The sequence below is a fragment of the Python bivittatus genome, unplaced genomic scaffold (genome assembly GCF_059951505.1).
Source record: "Python bivittatus isolate LINGU-HERP-01145 unplaced genomic scaffold, Pbiv_v1 ctg000070_np1212, whole genome shotgun sequence".
Taxonomy (NCBI): domain Eukaryota; kingdom Metazoa; phylum Chordata; class Lepidosauria; order Squamata; family Pythonidae; genus Python; species Python bivittatus.
The window spans coordinates 54706585-54725929 of NW_028277034.1; the positions used below are offsets into that span (position 1 = coordinate 54706585).

The 19345-nt window shown below is 45.4% G+C and overlaps 1 protein-coding gene across 3 annotated transcripts in view; it reads right to left on the reverse strand.

The window, feature by feature from the left end:
* The window catches only part of SMOX (spermine oxidase), a 53192-nt gene that overhangs the window by 10868 nt on the left and 22979 nt on the right, over positions 1 to 19345 (reverse strand). For all 3 annotated transcript variants that reach the window (XM_088133186.1, XM_088133184.1, XM_088133185.1), the window contains exons 2-3: positions 8490 to 8724; positions 572 to 798 (exon numbers count right to left, since the gene is read on the reverse strand). In XM_088133186.1, the coding sequence (XP_087989312.1) occupies positions 572 to 798; positions 8490 to 8697 (435 nt within the window). In that variant the 5' untranslated portion in view covers positions 8698 to 8724. The remainder of the gene's footprint in view (positions 1 to 571; positions 799 to 8489; positions 8725 to 19345) is intronic.

Consider the following 19345-nt stretch of genomic DNA (forward strand, 5'->3'; position numbering starts at 1 on the left):
CTCCCCAAGCCATATCTGTAACAAGCTCATGTGTGCCCACCAGGGGCACACCTTTTTAAAAAAAATGCCATGGCTGGGCTGAGGACTATTTTGCACAGCACAGGAGGACAAAGACTTTGGTCAGAATTACATTTCACACCTACAAAGAGAAAAGGCCCAGGAAATCTGGATTCCTGCTGAATCCTGAAGGTCAGACTTCAGTCCCAGTGTGAAAAGGCTTTATGTGGAGAAACAGATGCCGAGGGAAATTGAAATGTGAATGTGCCGGCAAAGTGCAGTGATACCTATGGGTTCCTCAGTGCACCCTTCCCCATCCCACAGCACTCATAGCAAAGTAACGCCATCAGAGAGAACTGGATCTTCCTGGGTGATCTGGGGCAAGACTGTCCTTCTTTGCTACCTACCATAAGATTGTTTTCATTGGTTGTTCGGAGCTGCCTAAGATCACTGTGTGAGATAGATGGCCATGTAGGCGCTTTAAATAAATAAATAAAATAAGAAAGGGGGGAGAATGAACTTAAGGCATAGCCAGAGATCAGAGAAGGCTTTTCCAGAGCCTTGAGCTACAAACCTCGTTGTATAAATCACTGAATTCTTCAACCACATCTTTCGGGATCCTTTGACCGCTGCTGGTGAGGTGATAGGCGACCCCATTCTTGGAGTACAGGCTGATGCGACCCACGCTCCGCTCATCATCTGTTGTCTCTTCAAGTAAGCCATTATCTTCTGCTAGATGATAGATTGGGTTTCCATTGGAACCGTGGATCCACGTAGCTCCCAGTTCAAAAGTTGCGTTTGCTGCAACAGGAAGGGAAGGAGGCCTGAGTCAGAGGGGATAACCGAGGGGGATCTGAGAAAGGAACCTGTCCCTGTCCAAACCAACAGAGAATCTAAGCAGATTCAGGAATCTATAACGAAAGGAGCAAGAGGCAACATGGACGCCTACTGCCCACCTTCAACCAGAAGCATTGTCTGAACTCTTCTGAGCATTGGACAAAAGTCCCACTTGATAAGGATGCTGCGTTGGCAACAGATAGAAGAAACACATCCAAATCTGAAAATAATAATTTATTGAATTTGGAGTCCTTGGGGTTCTCTGAGCTTGGTTCTTTTCTTGCAAATGTTTCATTACTCGGCTAGGTAAAATCTTCAATGCTAAATATTGAATATTTATTATTGAATATATTGAACATATATCGGATGGCATATTGAATTTATATGCCATCCAAATCCCAGCGATTCTCTCGATCCTCCATCACAGCAAAGAGCAACCCGATTTCTCCGAGCAGCCTCCAAGCATCACCGCCAATGTGCAACAGCAAATGTGTTGATTTTCCACAATGCCATTTCGGTACCCAGGTGTGCCCGCTTTCCGGAATAAAAACAAACCCAGCGGCCTTAAGCCTCTGCTAGATTCAGCACCCCAATGTTGCATTTGAACCCACCCCACTTTAAAGCAACTAAATGCACCCTAACCTAAGCAGCTCTGGAGATCAAAACAGGTTTTTCTACGTACTGAAAGCCATTGCCCCAGCTTTCTGCAAACAGGTGGATTTCTCCCTCCTGCAAACAGGAAGGGCAGACTTCATGCCTTCTCGGTTGCAGTGCCTGCTCTGTAGAACAGCATTCTCCCAAAGACCTGGATGGCCCCGACTCTGTTAACCTTTCACAAGGCATCGAAGATCTGGTTGTCCATCCCCCCAGTGTTTGGGCTGGGAGGTTAAGCGAGCTTTCCTAGCTGATCTGTTTCGATTAGAAGGGGAATGTTTTTAGACCTTGCACATATGGTAGTTTTTTTCTGGTGGTCATTTATACTGTATTTTATTTTTTGTTTTCATTCTTGTTCACCGCCTAGAGCCACTGCATTGTGAGGTGGGCAGCTGTATAAATTGGTAAATGCAGAAAATATTTTTTCCTATTTGTACTATTTGGGGAAGGGCATACAGACCAACAGGAGCATTCATTCCGGTCCATACTGCTGATTTTTTTTTTTTCAGACGCAGATGCAGAAAAGAAGTCCATTCAGTATTTTATTTCCTTGTTTTATTCATTCATTTCCTACTCCACCATCCACCCTCAGCCGGTTGGATCCCATTAAAAAAAGGAATCTATCAAGTTAAAACAAATTAAAATTAATACTAAAATTAGTATTAACTTTAATTAAATTAAGTGTAAAGTTTGTCAAAAGATATACATTTTGACAGATTTGGAAAACATTGAGGGACTAATTTGATAGTCAACTTCCATGAAAGGAAGAAGAAGAAGAGTGTTTGAGCTCACTCAGTCAACTCTTAAGGGCAAGAGTCAGAAATGAAAAGCCAATTAAGGGATTTCTTGGAAAGATCTGTGCTCCCAATAAATATGGGGACAAGCAGATGTTCTAGGATACTCTCTTCATCAATCACCTCAAATGAAACAGAAGCGGTCTGAGATCACAATTTCCAAGGGGCATACAGGACATTTGTGTTCATCTGGAAAAGCCTTGCTGAATCACAAAAGGGCCAAGCCTGATGCAGAAATAGCAATGCCTCCACTGGTCCTCAGGGAAAGATACACATTGTCCCTGCCGCCCATTCTCTGAATCGCGCCAAGGCAAGGAAATACGACAGAAGGTCCGCATGAGAAAGCCGGAGAGATCGTGCCATTTCTCAAGACGCCAATCCTGCCAGGCACGGTTACATTCCAGCATTCCATATATAAAGACCAGAACCAGGAAACATTGCACAGGTGTGTTGACAGAGGCGATGGTCCCCTAAGGATTTGGACAGTGAAGGACTTCCGTCCTGTCTGGCAGAACGCCCTGGCAGGGGTCTATTTTTGACCCAGCGTTTTGGCAGCCGATGACCCACTTCCCGTTCCAAAGTTGTGGCCAAGTGCTGCGCACCGCTCAGAGTTCTCAACTGAAAAGGCGGATGCTGGACTTGTCAAGTTTCCTTTCTTGTCCGCTTCCCTCCTGAAAGCTCTTCAGATGCCTCCAGGTTTAATTTACTGCTGCATATTGATCAACTCAAGAGCAGACCATGATGTCAGGACTAAATAAAGAGGAAAAGAGAACATGCCAAAGTTCTCTCAGTTAATAAAGAAAACCCTGGTCAAACTTAAATGGAGCCAGTGCTTTGCAGCAAGGAAACTATAGGATGCAGAGAAGAATCTGCTTTATAAGATCTTCAAGAGCGCAATCTGTCCAAAATTTAATTCATCTGGTTTGGAGAGAACTGACCTAGTTAGATCTAGTTAGACCAGAGAGCATCACATGTTTAGACCAGTGTTTCTCAACCTTGGCAACTTTAAGATGTGTGGACTTCAACTCCCAGAATTTCCCAGCCAGCTTGAAATTGAGGTGATAGGCGACCCACATGTCTTAAAGTTGCCAAGGTTGAGAAACACTGGTTTAGACTACAACACCCATAAGTTCTTGGAGTGGGCCAAACATCCTGAGATGCATAGTTGGGGCCCCCAAAAGTCTTAGGTGTAGCCTCAAGAAAAAAAGTTGGTATGTAATTGTAATCAAGAATTTGGCATAGAATATTAACTACATGACTGGAAATGGTTCAGGTTCATTATACCTAGCGTTCGTTCTGCTTAACTGTAGATGTGATGTAATCCATTGAATTTTAGCCCTGGTCCAAAGCAATACTTTTAAAAGCCAAGACCACTCTCAGCCCTGGAAAGATTTGCTAGAGATTGTCTTCCACACTGGCAGAGAAAGGGTGGGTTAAGCAAGGTTCTATAATTCACTGGTGCTGGATTTAAACCATACTTTTCAAAGGGAGACTGGCTGAAAGAGAAAGATTCACTATGCATCTTGGAGAGAATATTTTCAACCAGAAATTTGGTGAGATTCAACACAAGCTGGTAGACTGGAAATGTGACCAATTTTTGTTTCTGAAATTGCTGTCTTCGGTGCACAAATGAAAACACCATTTTTTTCTGCACAAATGCAGAACAGTAATAGATTCCTTCCCCTTGCTGAAAAAGACCCGCATCCTTTTCCAAGGTAAAGAAATGCATTCCACTTGCTAAAGGCCCCCTTTGGATCCACACTCAATGGTCCAGAACTAGCTGCAACTAGAAAATGTATTTCAGATGACATCTAGCATCCGATCACTTATAATTCGTGCCATTTGTCCTCTGTGCAGGATTCAGGCTTCTAGACAACCTGGCATTATTTTACTCTGTGCATGGGGGTGTGGGTTCCTGCATATGTGTGTTTAATTCAAAGGAAAGAAGCGATAAAAAGAATCGGATATTAGGAAGATCTGAAACTTTTTATTGTTTAATTGAAACAATAAAAATGGAGCAGCACAGAAGGTGCCACTTTTTGACAAGTCACAGGGTTCAGCAAAGAATAGGGAATGGCACAAATCTTGCAGGGTATTTCCAAGAACATCATCCTCATTACTATTTATTGATTATTAAATTTATATGCCACCCAACTCCCAGGGACTCTGGGCAACATCTCCCAGCAACAAGATTGCAGACCAGGAAGTTGCTGATGGTGGTAGGGGAGGGATAAGTTGGAGGAAAGTTGGAGGAAAGAGCAGGTGCCAAAAAAACTTCAGTGGAACTAGGGGTATCCCCAAGGTGTGGTCAAAAAAGTCAAGATGGCAGCTATGACAATGCAATCAAAGCTCCACCTGGTTGTATGCACATAAGCTTTTTCAATCTATTTTGGGGGTTCTTCTTGGTTCTTACTGCCCTCTTTTTTTTTTCTTTGCCACATCCCACTCGTCACTATGAAAGACAAAAGTAGTCTTAGCGTTCATAGAAATTTCCTCCAACTCCCAGGATAATACTAAAATAACAAATGAGATCATAGCATCTTAAAGATGGATGGAATTAATGGCACAGAAGCCTGCAGATAATTCAGTTCTGGGACTCATTGCCATTAGCAGAGAGCTAATTTCAATCTCGCATATGTGATTCTGGTGGCTTAGGGAGTTAAAACCCAAAAAACAATACCCAAAATAACTCAAAAACTAACAATAAAAAGCCTTAAAAACATTAAAACAGTAAGGAACTATTAAAACCAGCACACCAGATTTGGCGCACAGCACACCAGTTTTAACTGGTTGAAAAGAAGAAAGTATAATTGATAATTGGATAATCGACATGGCAATACCAGGGGATAGTAGAATAGAAGACAAAGAAGTGGAGAAGATCACAAAGTATCAAGATCTGAAAATCAAAGTTGAAAGATTATGGCATTAAATGGCCACAGTGGTCCCAGTGGTTATCGGCGCACTCGGTGCCACACCAAAAAGCCTTGGATTGTACTTATAAAATTGGCACATTGACCAAATTTCCATCTATCAATTACGAAAGGCCACCCTGCTTGGATCTGCACATACTATGCTGATTCAGCACGACAGTGTTTCTCAGCCTTGGCCACTTGAAGAGGTGTGGACTTCAACTCCCAGAATTCAAACAGACAAGCACGTGCCACATAACACCCCAGATTGAACAACTGTTGATAAGAAAGACAAAAAGTCTGGATTGTGGACATTGCAACTCCTGGAGAGAGCAGAAGAGAAGAGAAAGAACTGGAGAAAATCACAAAATACAAAGACCTGCAAATAGAAGTAGAATGACTGTGGCAAAAGAAGGCAAAGATAGTACCAATAGTCATAGGCGCCTTGGGTGCAATCCCAAAACATCTGGAGCAGCCCTTGAAGACCATCAACATTGACAAAATCACCATCAGTCTGTTGCAAAAGGCAGCTTGACTTGGAACAGCTTTCATCCTGCGACGAGACCTTGAACACCATCGAAGAGCCACATCTGCCTATCCCAGGTCCTTGGGAAGAACTCAAGAGGTGGATAAAAATGCCAAATCCAGTCTAAACATCTGGCTGACTGTGCCACCAACCATAATAATAATAATTTATGGCATAAACCGGCTGTGGTGGTCCCAATGCTTATCGGCACACTCAGTGCCATACCAAAAAGCCTTGGATGGCCCTAAGAAAATCTGCACGTTGGCAAAATTTCCATCTGTCAATTATAAAAGGCCACCCTGCTTGGATCTGCATGTACTATGCTGATACAGTACGACAGTGTTTCTCAGCCTTGGCCACTTGAAGAGGTGTGGACTTCAACTCCCAGAATTCCCCAGCCAGCTTTGCTGGCTGGGGAATTCTGGGAGTTGAAGTTCACACCTCTTCAACTGACCAAGGCTGAGAAACACTGGTTTACCTTTCCTAGGTTTTAGGGAAAGAACTCGATGCGAATGAAGGCCAACGCCAGCTAAAGAACTGGCAGCTGTGATTTCAGGTTGTTGTGAATGATGATGATGATGAAGATGATGATGATGATGTCTTGTGGTTCTGTGTAAAGATGAGCAAGTTTATGTAGTCAAGTTGCCCTATCCTGAACCGACAGATTGATCTATGAACCCTTAGATAAAGAGCGATAGACAAAAAATGTAAACAGTTGGGGCCGTCAAGCCACAGAAGAAACGAAGGCCAGCCGGTTGTGATGCTGTTACACACGGCTCATGAGGGTCGTGGCCTTTTGCCCTGATTATTTTTCTCTTTTTTTCCTCTCTCCCTGCACACACAGAATTATCAGTCAGCTGAGGACAGGATCTGAGGAAGACACAGGCTCTGGTTCGTAAGAGCTTAAGTCACGATAAACTGCTCAGTTGTCACAAAGGTTCTTTGTTTTTGCTGTAAGCGACCCATACAGCTCGTCTCTGGACGTGGTGCTATTTATAGGACCCCAAAGGCAGAAGAGAAGATATTTATAAAGCAGACAACCACTCCAGCCGAATTGCAGAGTGGCAATGAGCCCGACCGATGAAAGGCAGGAGAACTTGATGGGGGAAAGCAAAACGCGGCTTCTCACTCAACCTTCACCGCAAGAGCAGAAGGACCTTTGGACGCAGGAAACAATGGCAGAATTGTGATTCAAAAGGCGTCAGAGCAAGGTAAACCAAGGCAACTTGGCCGAGAGACAGAACTGGTTGAAATGGCATGTTTTAATGCCAGCTTGTCCCAATTAGAGCTTTCAAGGAGGCCACCTTAGCCAAGGACTCTTTCCAAGGCAACAGAAATTCAGACCAGAAATAACAGAACTGCAGCTGCTAGATTTGATTTAAACATCAGGGACCTCTTCCTGGTGGTAAGATCTGTCCAATAATGGAAGAGTCTACCCAAGGAGGCTGTGGGTTCTCCCTCTCTGGAGCTTTTTAAGAAGAGGATGGACAAGGACCTCTCAAGATGGTTTCACCGGTTTTCCTGCACCCTCAGGATCCCTTCCAATTCTATAAATCTATGATTCCATGCCACCTCCTCACCCAATTCTATTTCCAAATGGTTTTGAACCCTGTTGTTCCCTCCCCAAGTAATGTTCTTAAAAGCACACACCCCAAAAGGATAGACCACTCTTCACAGACTACAGCTCCCATTGTCCCAGCCAGCCAAGAGTTGCCACTTCATTAGGGAAGGCTAGCTAAGTCCAGTTCAGGGAGGAGTTGCACACGCCTGGCCATGCCACCTTTCCATTACATTTAGGCTGCAACTTGCTTTTCCCTTCTTTTTCTCTGAAGAGTCAGTGGACTTTAAGCACATGTTGTTCACCTTGATGATTTTCCCTCTGAAGATATATTTTTTGCACTTCTTCCAGGATCAATGTGAGACTTCCCTGATGATGCAAACAATACCTCCTCCTTGGGTACTGAAATGAGCCCATTTGGCCTAAAAAAGCTATGGTGTGTCCACCAAGCACTAGGAAGAGCGCTGTAGCACCTCCAGTTTCAAGAACGATCGGGTGGGAAATACTGAACAGCCCAGGCAAACTTCAGGGGATCTGGTTCTCTTCAGGGCCAAGTTGTGAACTTCCCTTCTGCATCTGACTCCCATGAGACCCGCTTCCTGAGCTGAGACATAAACTAAGCAGACAAGTGGGGTTCACACAACAGGATATACCACAAACTAACCAAGATTAAAATTAATTGAATTTAGCACGCCGTGTGGATGCTGGCCCAGCTGCTTAAGCATGTGGGGCACGATGGAACCATCAATTTAATCCAGATCCCAGGTGGGAGAGGAAACCCATCTTCTCTTGGACCCCTGCCTAGGGCCTGGAGGGGCTGGACTTAGTGTCGCAGAGCCAGGCAGGACCCAATCGTTCAAACCTGCTTAAAAGCTGAAAGGGGTGTTTTAAAAGCCAAAGTGGGTATTTTGAATCTTGCACGGCCTTATGCATCTACTGCACCCTTTAACACCCACACCCATAAACTGAAAAAACCAAGGTCAACTTTTAAGGGTGCTGAGTGCTCTGCAAAGCCCAAGTCACCCACTTCACCTCCAATTTGCCCACCCTCTCCAATCCAAAACATCAGTGTTTAAAATGTCAACTCTGCGTACTCTGGGACCAGAACTGGTGGGCTGGGGGTCTGTCTGTCTGTAGCCTCAGCGTCCCATCTCTACCCTTGAGAAAAGCACCCCCAGATCGAAAGCCAACGGCCAGACGAGCAGTTCCCTTACCGAGTTTCACGCTTTGGACTCTGCCTCCGATTCGATCCGACGCCTCGAGGACAGTCACATCCGTGAACCCGCTTTCTAGGAGAGTTTTTGTGGCAGAGAGGCCGGCAAGACCCGCACCGATCACGACTATTCGCGGCTGTCGCTTTCCTCGTGGGCCACTACTAAGAGGATCATCCGTACTGTCTGCAGATATATCACCACTTTGCATGCCGTCCAAGCTCTCTTTCTAAAGAACCTGCCAAGAGAAAAGACTCTTCAGTGGGTCCAGTGGCGAAAGCGTCCTCCTCGCCCTCCTATCCGTGAAGACCCTTTCCAATCCGGCTCTCAAGACTTTGGAGAACCGTCAGAGCTCCGGGACAGGCTGATCTAACAACGTGCATCGAGGTGAACAGCAGCCTGGAATAGAAGCCCTCTGACTTGGAGGATGAAAGGGTTCAGAAACTACCCAGTGATCAAAGAGAGCATTTTTGGAGAATGCACCCATTTTAGGACCTTGTGTTTCTTTTTATAGACAGGTCGAACCTACTGGAGGGGCAATTTTGTGGTAAAGGGAAAAAAAATACAGACACTGCCTCGTGGCCACAGCTTAGCACGTCAGCCGTTTTGGTTTCTTGAGACCCACAGACACACAAACTTCAAGGGTAGAAGATAGAGGCTGCCCACTTTTCTTGGGTCAAGCACCACACTGGGTCTCTGGGGTGGCAGGGTTGGGGGATGCTCTAAAAAGCTGGCTGCAAAGCCAAGAAAAGGCTCTTCCCCCCCCCCCCATTAACAATAAAGCTCAACAGAAGGAATGTGATAACGCTGCACTGAATATTACAATATGGAGCCTCCCTGGAGCCTTAGTTGGGGATGAAAGAGAGGGTTTTAAAGAAAATCAGCTAAGTAGGAAAAGGAAGCAATGGCAGCAATTTGGATCTGATCCTTCCCATTTGGGGGATGTGGTCCTCAATACACTACTCCTGGTGTGGAGCTCAAGCTGACGGTTGTGATAGCTGCACACTCCCACAACACAGCGTAATGGCTGGTAGCGTTATAGCCTGTAGTCTTCACACATTTTGAGCTAAATTGGGAAGACACGTTTCCTATTTCAGGGAGAACGGGCCCCTATTTCTTCGAGAATGACAGCACAGAAGGGAGTTGAAGCCCAAAACAATTGGAAGAGACCAACATGTCTACCTCTGGCATCAGCCACCTTCAGACTGTGCTCCGTGCCAGTTTGAAGACTTTGTGCCAGTGCTGAAGGCTAGACGAAGAAGCCAAAAACATCTTGAACAAAAGCAATCTCCATACTGTTTCAAGAAGACAACATGGATGTGTCCATGTAGTTATCAGGAAATGACTCAACTTGAGGGACCCGATTAGAACTTGGATGGGAGACCGAGATGGAAGGTTAGATTGGGAAGTTCAAACATGTTCCAGAAGGCCATGGCAAACGGTATCTGGGCTGTTATCAAGAAAACTAGGGGGCCCCCAGGAATTGAGCTTGATTTGAAGGTATTTTTATCTTTTTTATAAACATAGCATATTATGCAATTAAACTCTGGAATACTCTTAAATCTACAGCCATGTTTCTCAACCTTGGCAATTTTAAGATGTGTGGACTTCAACTCCCAGAATTCCCCAGCCAGCCATGCTGGCTGGGGAATTCTGGGAGTTGAAGTTCACACATCTTAAAGTTGCCAAGGTTGAGAAACGCTGCCCTAGGGCAATGCCATCAACTTTCTTACATGCTGGATTTTGTTTTAGTTGGGAGGGGGAGTTATATATGTATGAATGTAGGTTTGCATGTATGCATGTTTTTGATCCATATACACACACATAAACACACATATACATACGTATATACTCACACACACAGACACTTTGCCACAGATTTATCTTCCCCCTGCAGATTAATATGGCTAATTTGACAAAGGCAGTATCTCAACTAGGCAGCTGCAAAATAGCAGGGGGTTTTTCCCCATTTTCCTTTTTTCCAGAAAATCTCAAACCGTTAGACAGTGAACTTTCTGAAATCATTAAGGGAGGAAGTGTGGGCATCTTGTGGAGATAAGCATTGATTTACACAACTAGATCTGGCAGGAAAAGATCAGCGTATCATGTCTGTGTTCCCACTATTGTCCTCTGGAATAAAATAAAATATGTATTCATGCTGGCATCAAAACAGGGGTCTTATCTGGCTCCTGGAAGGTGGGGGCACATGGCCTGGAAGTATGTGGATTTGATAATTTTTTTTCATGCCTGCTTTAAAGTTCTGAATAAAAGAACATATGCTTTAGGGATGGCACTGGAAAGTCATTGGTTTGCAGGCCTGGGCAATCTTAAGGACTAGCAGCACAAAGCATTGGTTGTATTCCTCATTATGGACTTCTCAAGAAAGCAAGGTCTTTGCACAATGTGTCCAAAATATGATAACTGGAGCTTGGTCATTTGTCCCTTGAGTACAAAAAGGGCAAACACTTTACAGAAAGTTATTCTGTGTGGCAAATGGAGTTGTTTGATGCTTTCCACTTCTCCAGTCAAGAGATAAAAGAAAGGCTACTGGGTAGATAAATGCCGAGAAAGGTGGAAGGAAAGAGAAGAAGAGGGCGACCAGCGGCAAGGGGGATGGACTCAGTCACAGTGGCGATGGGGGCACCCACAGAAGACCTGAAGGACCGGGTTGGGGATAGACCCTCCAGGAGAAGATCTATCTATGTGGTTGCTAAGAGTCAACAATGGCTTGCTGGCACATTATCAATCAGTCAAGTCGCTCATCTGATTTGACAACCAGAAATGAAAGGAGAGATGGACGGATACCCTATGGTTTGGTTCAGCATTGAAGGTGTCTTTCCATAAATGTAGCCCAGTGAATGGCTTGCACTGGCTGACAAAGACACCCTGTTCCCCACATCTCCTTTGGACACTACAACCACCAACCACTTCTCTGCCCAAATCACACCCCCTGGAAACCAGCACGGGCAGCATTTAAGGTGTTGAACTAGTCCCACCTAGACTGGTCCACATTCCACCAGTGAGCTCACAGAGTCACTTTGGGCCATTCTTTCCCCCTTGGCCCAGCCTACCTCCTAGGGTTGTCATGGTGGGAGTCAAATGAAGGGACGGCTCTTCCCATACGCCTTCCCTTGAATTCCGGAGGAAAAGGCCAGCTCAAAATGCAATCCTTCAACCCATCCATGAGAGGGAAAGACGACCTCCTGCTTGTTTATGTATAATTCTCAAGAAGAGCATAAACAGAAGAAGGAAACCAGGCCACGTCCTGGCAAACACATCATGTCTCCAAAATGCCATTTGTGTAATTTCCTGTTATCAGCCAAATGCAACAGCTTGGAGTTTATTTTGAAGACCGGCTTTTTACAGGCAATTTTCGACTCCTCCAGGCTTTCCTTGCAGAGCTGGCAAGACCAGAACGAAGCCGCCAAGAGGAGCCCCGGATCGATTATGCAATGCCTGCGCCGACGACATCCTTCCTTGTCGCAAACAGGGACAGACATCACAAAGGCCGCTCAAGATAAACCGAGTGCAGCAACCAGGCTGCGGGAAGCCGAACCGCAAATGTAAACAGGGAACAGAGAATCCTTTCAATCTCAGGGTCACCCTGCAGAAAGACCAAATCTTGCCTTCGGGTTTTTTCCGTGGGAAATGATTTTGTAGCTTACGTGGCAAAAAAACGGAGGGAGCCTGCTAGTCCTGGGATGAGCTCTCCCGTGTAACCCACATTTGCAAACCACCTTGTCTTTCCCTCCCTTTCTCCCCACCGACTCATCCCAATTTAAATCCGACATCTGTCCAGCCACTCTGGGCATCTGATGAAGGGAGGTGCAGCTGACAAAAGCTGATCCCTTTTAATAAAAGGTGGGAATTGGAAAAGGGGCTGTTAGACTCCTCCTGATTTTTTGCCACTACAGGCTAACTCAACTCTCCTCCTACAATGTAGCTTATGGGATAATCTTGGACAGAGAGTCCAAAAGTCATAGCCCATTTTTTGCTCAGGAGCAAAAGGCCTTCTCATTTCATTCTCACAACAACCCTGAAAGGGAGGTTAAGCAGAGAGAGGGAATTGGAACCCGTGTTTCTTTGGACCAATGTGTAAAATGGAGCCACCCAGCTCCAGAATGTGGTGTTTTTCCTACATGACAAAGTAAGAAGTGGATCAGATCCCTGGCTGGTCCCTTCTAAGGGAAAAACACATGTCCAAGGGAGACCACTCCAGTTTACACTTCTACAATTATTCTTCTACCACATCTTTCACTCGACCGCTGTACCCACCGGTGTTCCTGTCAATGCAACACATTGATGTGTTGGTTCCCCACAAAATGGGGTTGGTGTGCGTTAAATCGGAGAAGAGTCAGAATGATTTGACTACAGCATTTGCATGTCAAGCATCCGGTTTTTATCTTTTGAAAGTTGGGCTGGTTTTAATCTTGTAAGTTGCCTTTTAAATGTCCAATCAGGGAGAAAAGGTAGAAGATACACAGAATGGATAAATATACTTTTTAAGAAATATGGAGTGTAAAGAGCGGCCTGGGGATAAAAATGCTGGTCTTCTTCATTCCAAGGTTCCCAGAAGGATGGCTTCACGTTCTCTTCCCACGGAAACTTGCTCACCGCTTTTCAAGCAACTTCTCTGGAGGAAGAATAGAAATTCTGGTTCTGAATTTCAATCGAGTTGTCCAAGGATGACAGAGGGCCTCCGCCCCTGCAACATGGCACATAAGATGCCACATTGCAAGGGTCAAAACTGTGTCCCTACGTAGATTGCTTCTGGCTCTTGGCTCCTGATGCAAGTCTTCCCTATTCTCAATGTGGAGGTCCACACCAGTGTTTCTCAATCTTGGCCACTTGAAGATGGGTAGACTTCAACTCCCAGAATTCCCTAGCCATCCATGCTGGCTGGGGAATTCTGGGAGTTGAGGTCCACCCATCTTCAAGTGGCCAAGGTTGAGAAACACTGGTCTAGAACCTATACTAAACCCAAGATTCTCAAGAAAGAAGAAAGACTGTTGAAGAAGGGAAGACAACATCAGGAATGCTTAAGGATGGAGGCACAGATTGGAGAATGTGCCACCCATCCTGTTCGAAACATTTTGGAAGTGTTTTTTTTAATGAAAATGTTAGCAAGTGGTTGGACAGGCAGGCAAAGAGACTTCTGTTCCACCTTCATGGCCCAGCTAAGAGCAGCACAGAGCTACCTTGGCTGAGCTTGACTAAGCCAGGTCAAACCTAGTTAGTATGTAGATGGGAGGCTATCAAGAAATCCCAACATAGGAGGCTAGACTGGGAAGTTGATAAGATGTCCTGAAAGAAGTTTGGCAACACTCTTCTCTACGGTTGCCAAGAAAACCCCATGGACGTATCCCTGAAGGTATGTGGATCTGAGCTCAACTACAATCCCACTCTTCTAACACAAAAGGACCACTTATTGAACCCATGGTTGTCTGCTCGAAAGCTGGCAGATGACGGGTTACGGAATGAGGGTCAACCAATTCACAAAACCGAGCCTGGAGTTTTTATCCACAGAACAAAAAGAGAGAGGGAACGCTTTCCTGCCAGCCAGCTGACGTCACTTCTCTTCAGAATTCAACCAGCTGAACACACATGCACACAAGCCAAGGTACACAAGAGCGCACACACCCTACACATGCAGACTGAACTTGAGAGCAGAAAATGTCACTCTGGCTGTTTGGGGTGGGGGAAAGCGGCACGTTCTCAAATTCTATCCACCTCTTTGGACTCTAAGTTCTCCTTCAACCCCCAGCAGGAGAAAATGAAATGTGGGCTCTCAGAGGAAAAAGAAAAGTTTGGAAGGGGGGGTTGCAAAATCCAGCTGTGCTTCTCACTTTTCTCCAAAGGGCAAACGCTCGGTGTGCAAAATAAACACACCCACACCCATGTGTTGTCTTTTATTCATGCTGGGGGGTCAACACCCGGCAAAGCAGAGCAAACCAGCACGTGTCCCAGTGACCTATTATTTGCCACGTTTTGTTCCTCTGCCAGATGGTGTCTTGACCACAAGAGCTTCGCAATTATTCCCCCACCCTTCCTCAGCAGAGAAGCCAGCTAGCCAGCTCCTGAGGTCACTTGCCACATGGCTTCCAATCCTATGGCTGAGGCTGACTCATGCAAGAGAAGGGGGGGGAAGGAAAAAATCTGGAAGCCGATTCCCCGGAGTCGAGATCACGTATCCATGGGGTTAAGGAAAGTTAAAACTCTCCTTTAGAAACTTATGAAGTTCCTCGTTCGGCAGCAAGAAAAGCTAACGTTGGCAACCTGACTCAATTGCATGGGTTCTGCCATCTCTCTTATTTTGCAGAGGCTAACACAGATGTGCTTACTTTAGTGTTTCTCAATCTTAGCCACTTTAGGATATGTGGACTTCAACTCCCAGAATTCCCCAGCCAGCCTGACTGCCTGGGGAATTCTGGGAGTTGAAGTCCACACCTCTTAAAGTGGCCACAGTTGAGAAACACTGGCTTACTTGATAGCCATGGGTAACCATAAAAATAAAAGCCAGAGTCCAGCTCATGGCTGCTGGCTTATGGGACATGTTATCCAAGTGGCTTAGCACTGACTTCCTCTGGAAGATGATTTGGACTTCCCAGTATGTTCTATAGCTCTGGGATATGCTGGGGTCTCCCATCCAAGTCCTAACCAGATCTGCCCCCCCCCACAAGGTCAGGAGCAAGCAGAAAGGTAGCAAGGAGGGGAAAATGAGCCCCCCCCAACACTGCAGAACAAAAACTCCCACCATCCCATCACCCCAAAACTTCTGGGCAATGCAAGCATTTCACTTTTACTGTTGTAATGTCTGGGTTGCTTTTCAAAGCGTCTCAACCTTCTCCGCTATTGTAGCATTTATATAGCATCTATAATGTCCAAATGCGTTTTCCTAGAAGCTCAGAAGGACAAGAGTTAAGGGGACTGAAGCCACCTTATCCAGCTCGCTCCTCAGTGCAAGAATCCAGAATTCCTAGCAAACGTACTTCTCCACAGACACAAGGTCCTCCATCAAACTGTCCCTATTTTGGGGGAGTTTTTTCTCACTTACATACGGAATGTACTTTCTTCTTTAAACCATTAACCAATAACCTCCCGTCTGGGATGCTAGAAAATAGGTCTCAACCTTCTCCTGCGCAATATCCTGTTGGAGATGTGAACTGAGCAGAAACCCTGGGGAGAAGAAGTGCTCTTGAGCATAGGCAGAGTGCCCAAAGAACCCTGAGTAAGTCTTTTAGCTCTGATTGAAAAGGAAAAGTGTTCTCATGGTGGGATTTTTACTCTCAGTTTTTATTTATTGGTTCTAAAAGATTGATGTGGTTGACCATCTGGTGCCCCTGAAGGTACGTGGATCTGAGTTCAACTGTAATCCCATTTTTCTAATGCAAATGGACCACTTACAGAACCCAGGGTTGTCTGCCCTAGAGCCAGCAGATGACAAAATTTTCTTTTTTCCTTTTCCCTGATTGCATGTTGAGTTTTGTTTATATTGTGGCTTTAACCTTAAACCCTATTCACCGTTCAAAGTTCCTTTCATGAGAGGAGTTGAAATAAGTAAATATACCTATCTTCAAGACAGAGGATGGGCCTAGTCCAGCTATCCATAAATGCTAACCTTTTGTCTTTAAAATAATTTTAAAAAGGTTTATTAAGAAATGCAAGGAACGGAGGAGCGTCACTTCTTCCTAAATTACATCCTAGAGAGAAGGAAGCCGAAGAGGTGAAGAGTTCCCTTGTTTCTTGAACACAAAGACTGATAACAATTGGCCAGGTGAGAAGCAGACATGGGGACAACCTGTGAAGACCCTTCCATTTCTCAGTTGGTCACCATTTGTCTGAAGGGTCAAAATAAGCTCAAAAGTATGAAGAGATGATACAACTTCCCACCGCCGTTCTCATCATCCTGGGCACCCACTCGTGACTCCGTTCTTCTTTACTGGCCTGGTCAATGTGCCCACACCACCTGAGCATTGAGAATCCCTTGCTCTTGTCTGGGGAAGTCTCAAAAATCAAGAGGCAGCCACAACCATGAAATCAAAGTTCTGTCCTGTTTTGACATGGTGGTGGTCTCCATCTTGATTTTTCTGACCACCCCTGCAGACTTGTCCAAAGCACTACTTGGTGTCCAGCTGCTTAACTCTTACACTAACCCTTTCTTCAGATGACCACTGAATACAACTCTAGCCATCTTCAAACAATACTACAAGCATTACTACTACTGGCTGGGGAATTCTGAGAGTTGAAGTCCACGCATCTTAAAGTTGCCAAGGTTGGGAAATGCTGGTCTAGAAGAAAGGTTGTGCACTGGGTCTGTCTGGACCAGGGCAGCCCCATCTAGAAGTAAGGATGGACAACCTGGTCAGCCATGTTCTTCTTTTTATACATACACGTAGTCCTTGGGTTACGACAGCGATTGGGAGCAGAATTTCCGTTGTGAAGCAATGCAGGCGTAAAGTGTGACATCATATGACCACATGACTTAGCGACAGCAATCCCAGCAGTCCTGGTTGCTGTTGTAACCCAGAGACCGCACGGGTCATTAAGTGGGAAGCAGACCAGCAGGGGGAGAGCTCTGGGCAGATGGGCAGGTGCTGCGGGCAGGCACTACAGAGTGCGGGCAAGCAAAAAAGCAGCGGGAGTGGGAGCAACTTCCAACTTCCTATCAGCTTGCTCATTGACTTTGCTTGTGGGAAGCTGGCAGGGAAAGTCAGAAATTGCGGTCACATGATTGCGGTTTGCTATGACATCATAATCACGAGCCAGGCACTGAGCACCCAGATCACAATCACGTGACCATGGGAGCACTGCGATGGCTGGAACTCCAAGGACCCGTCCTAAGTCCCCTCATTCAGCACCGTCGTAACTTTGAATGGTCACCGAACGAGTGGTCATAACCCGAGGATTACCTGCATTGTTTTCTTTTTAATTTATAAACTACAAATAAGTTGTCAGGTAGCCTCGAAATTGAAGTACCGTATTTTTCCGACTATAAGACGATACTTTTTTTTTTAAATCCTTATGCTAAAAATTGAAGGGCGTCTTATTCAAGGAAGTCAGCCGAGGAGAGAACCGCGCGGTTGCAAAACTGCCCATACTTTGTGTCTGCAAACAGGCTTCCTCCTATTGCTAGCCTCCAATCACGAGTGAAATAGCTTGTCTCCCAAACAGACTTCCTCCAATCACGAGCCTGATGTAACTGATGTCAGCTGATGCTGAACAAACCAATTAGAGGAAGTCTGTTTGCAGAGACCAGCTATCGGCAGTTTCACTCGTGACTGAATGTAATCAGTTATGCAAAAGAGCCTGGAAATAGAGCTGCAGAGAGACGGTTTGGACCTCCTCCCACCGAGTGTATCAGGTCAATGTTACCTAATGACTAAATAAAAATGTGTTCTGCACTATCTTTAAAATATTGATTTTTTAATTTGGGGCTGGAAAAGTGGGGGTCGTCTTGTACATGGGGGCGTCTTATTGTTGGAAAAATACGGTATTCCAACAGCCCAGTTTTCTGTGCCAAATAAATCTTGAGTGCAGGTAAGGGTCAGCTTTACCTTGCTTCAACCCCTCCATAAGCAACATTTGGCATTGTCCCATTTCACATCCTGGCAGCCTATTTCCATCATAAAGGCTTTCTGCACTTTGCACACGAGCTCTCCCTGCCCCCAAGTGAACCTGAGGACTGCTCCCTCTCACTCCCATGTAAGGAAGCACCCTTTGCCTCCAGAAGGCCAGCATCCATGCACCTGGCTGCTGCTTTAGAGAGTTATGACTGAAGTATGTCTCACACCCGGGCAAAGATCTCATCAGGGTCCCCTCCATATTTGTAAGAGTAACCCTTGGCTACCAATCTTTGTAGCGCTCAGTTTCCCCATCTGTAACATGCTTGGTCTCCAAGACCTAGTTGCACCCTGTTGTCTTTCTTGAGGCAGGTAGTTCCACAGGTTGCCTTTTTTTTTTCCTCCAGAGACTCTCTCACCTCGCTGCTGCCTCTTTCAACTTCCCAGATTCACGATCTTGCCGCTTTCAGGACCTCTTTTGAAACTGGTGGCAATGCTGGTTGACACTACAGACAAGAGATAGCAGCGGTGGCCTTAAACGCTGGTGGTAGCTAAGTTCAGACGCTGATTCCCAGCCGATCTTCTTTTTCCTCCAAGCAAGTCACACTCCCTATTTTAATCCTTCCAGTGGATGGCTCTGGGGTCCTGTGCCCTTATGGGCCAGTTGCATATCTGACCCATGAAGCCTTTTTCGTGTCTACAATCCATTTTTTTCCCCTTTTCTCCTTGGGGATTGTAAACATACACTTTACATCCCCAAATCCCAATGTGATTTAAATTCGGTTTTCTGTTGAGCCATTTTTATCAGGAGTGCCTTTTATGACTTTCATGGGAAGCCTGTTTTAACTTCCCCACCAACTTTGATCCAGGCCGAAGTCTGACTAACACAGCTCCTCACACATCCAAGGAGGAATTAATCTTTCTTCCTGCTAACCTGTTTTGTTCTTGTGCAAAGAGAACCGTTCTCTCATGATTAATTCCATTGTGCTTTAAATAACTGAGGATCTGCCCATTCACAAATTCCGTTATCAGAACGTAAAATCTGTGGCCTTCTTCCAAATTCATGTCCTACGTGCGCCAGAAATTGTCTCAATTTGGTAGTCACTTCACCCTCATGCCTTATCAGATACAAACAGCAAAATGAGATGCTTATCCAAGAAAAGTGAAAAATGCCTGTTTCCTCTGTTTGAATCAATGGGAAGGGGACAAAGGTCAGGGTGGATTTTCTTACCCTGAGTATTAGCATCATGCTGCTTTTCCCATATCTAAAAAGCTTTCAGTATTTTTAGTACTATGTGA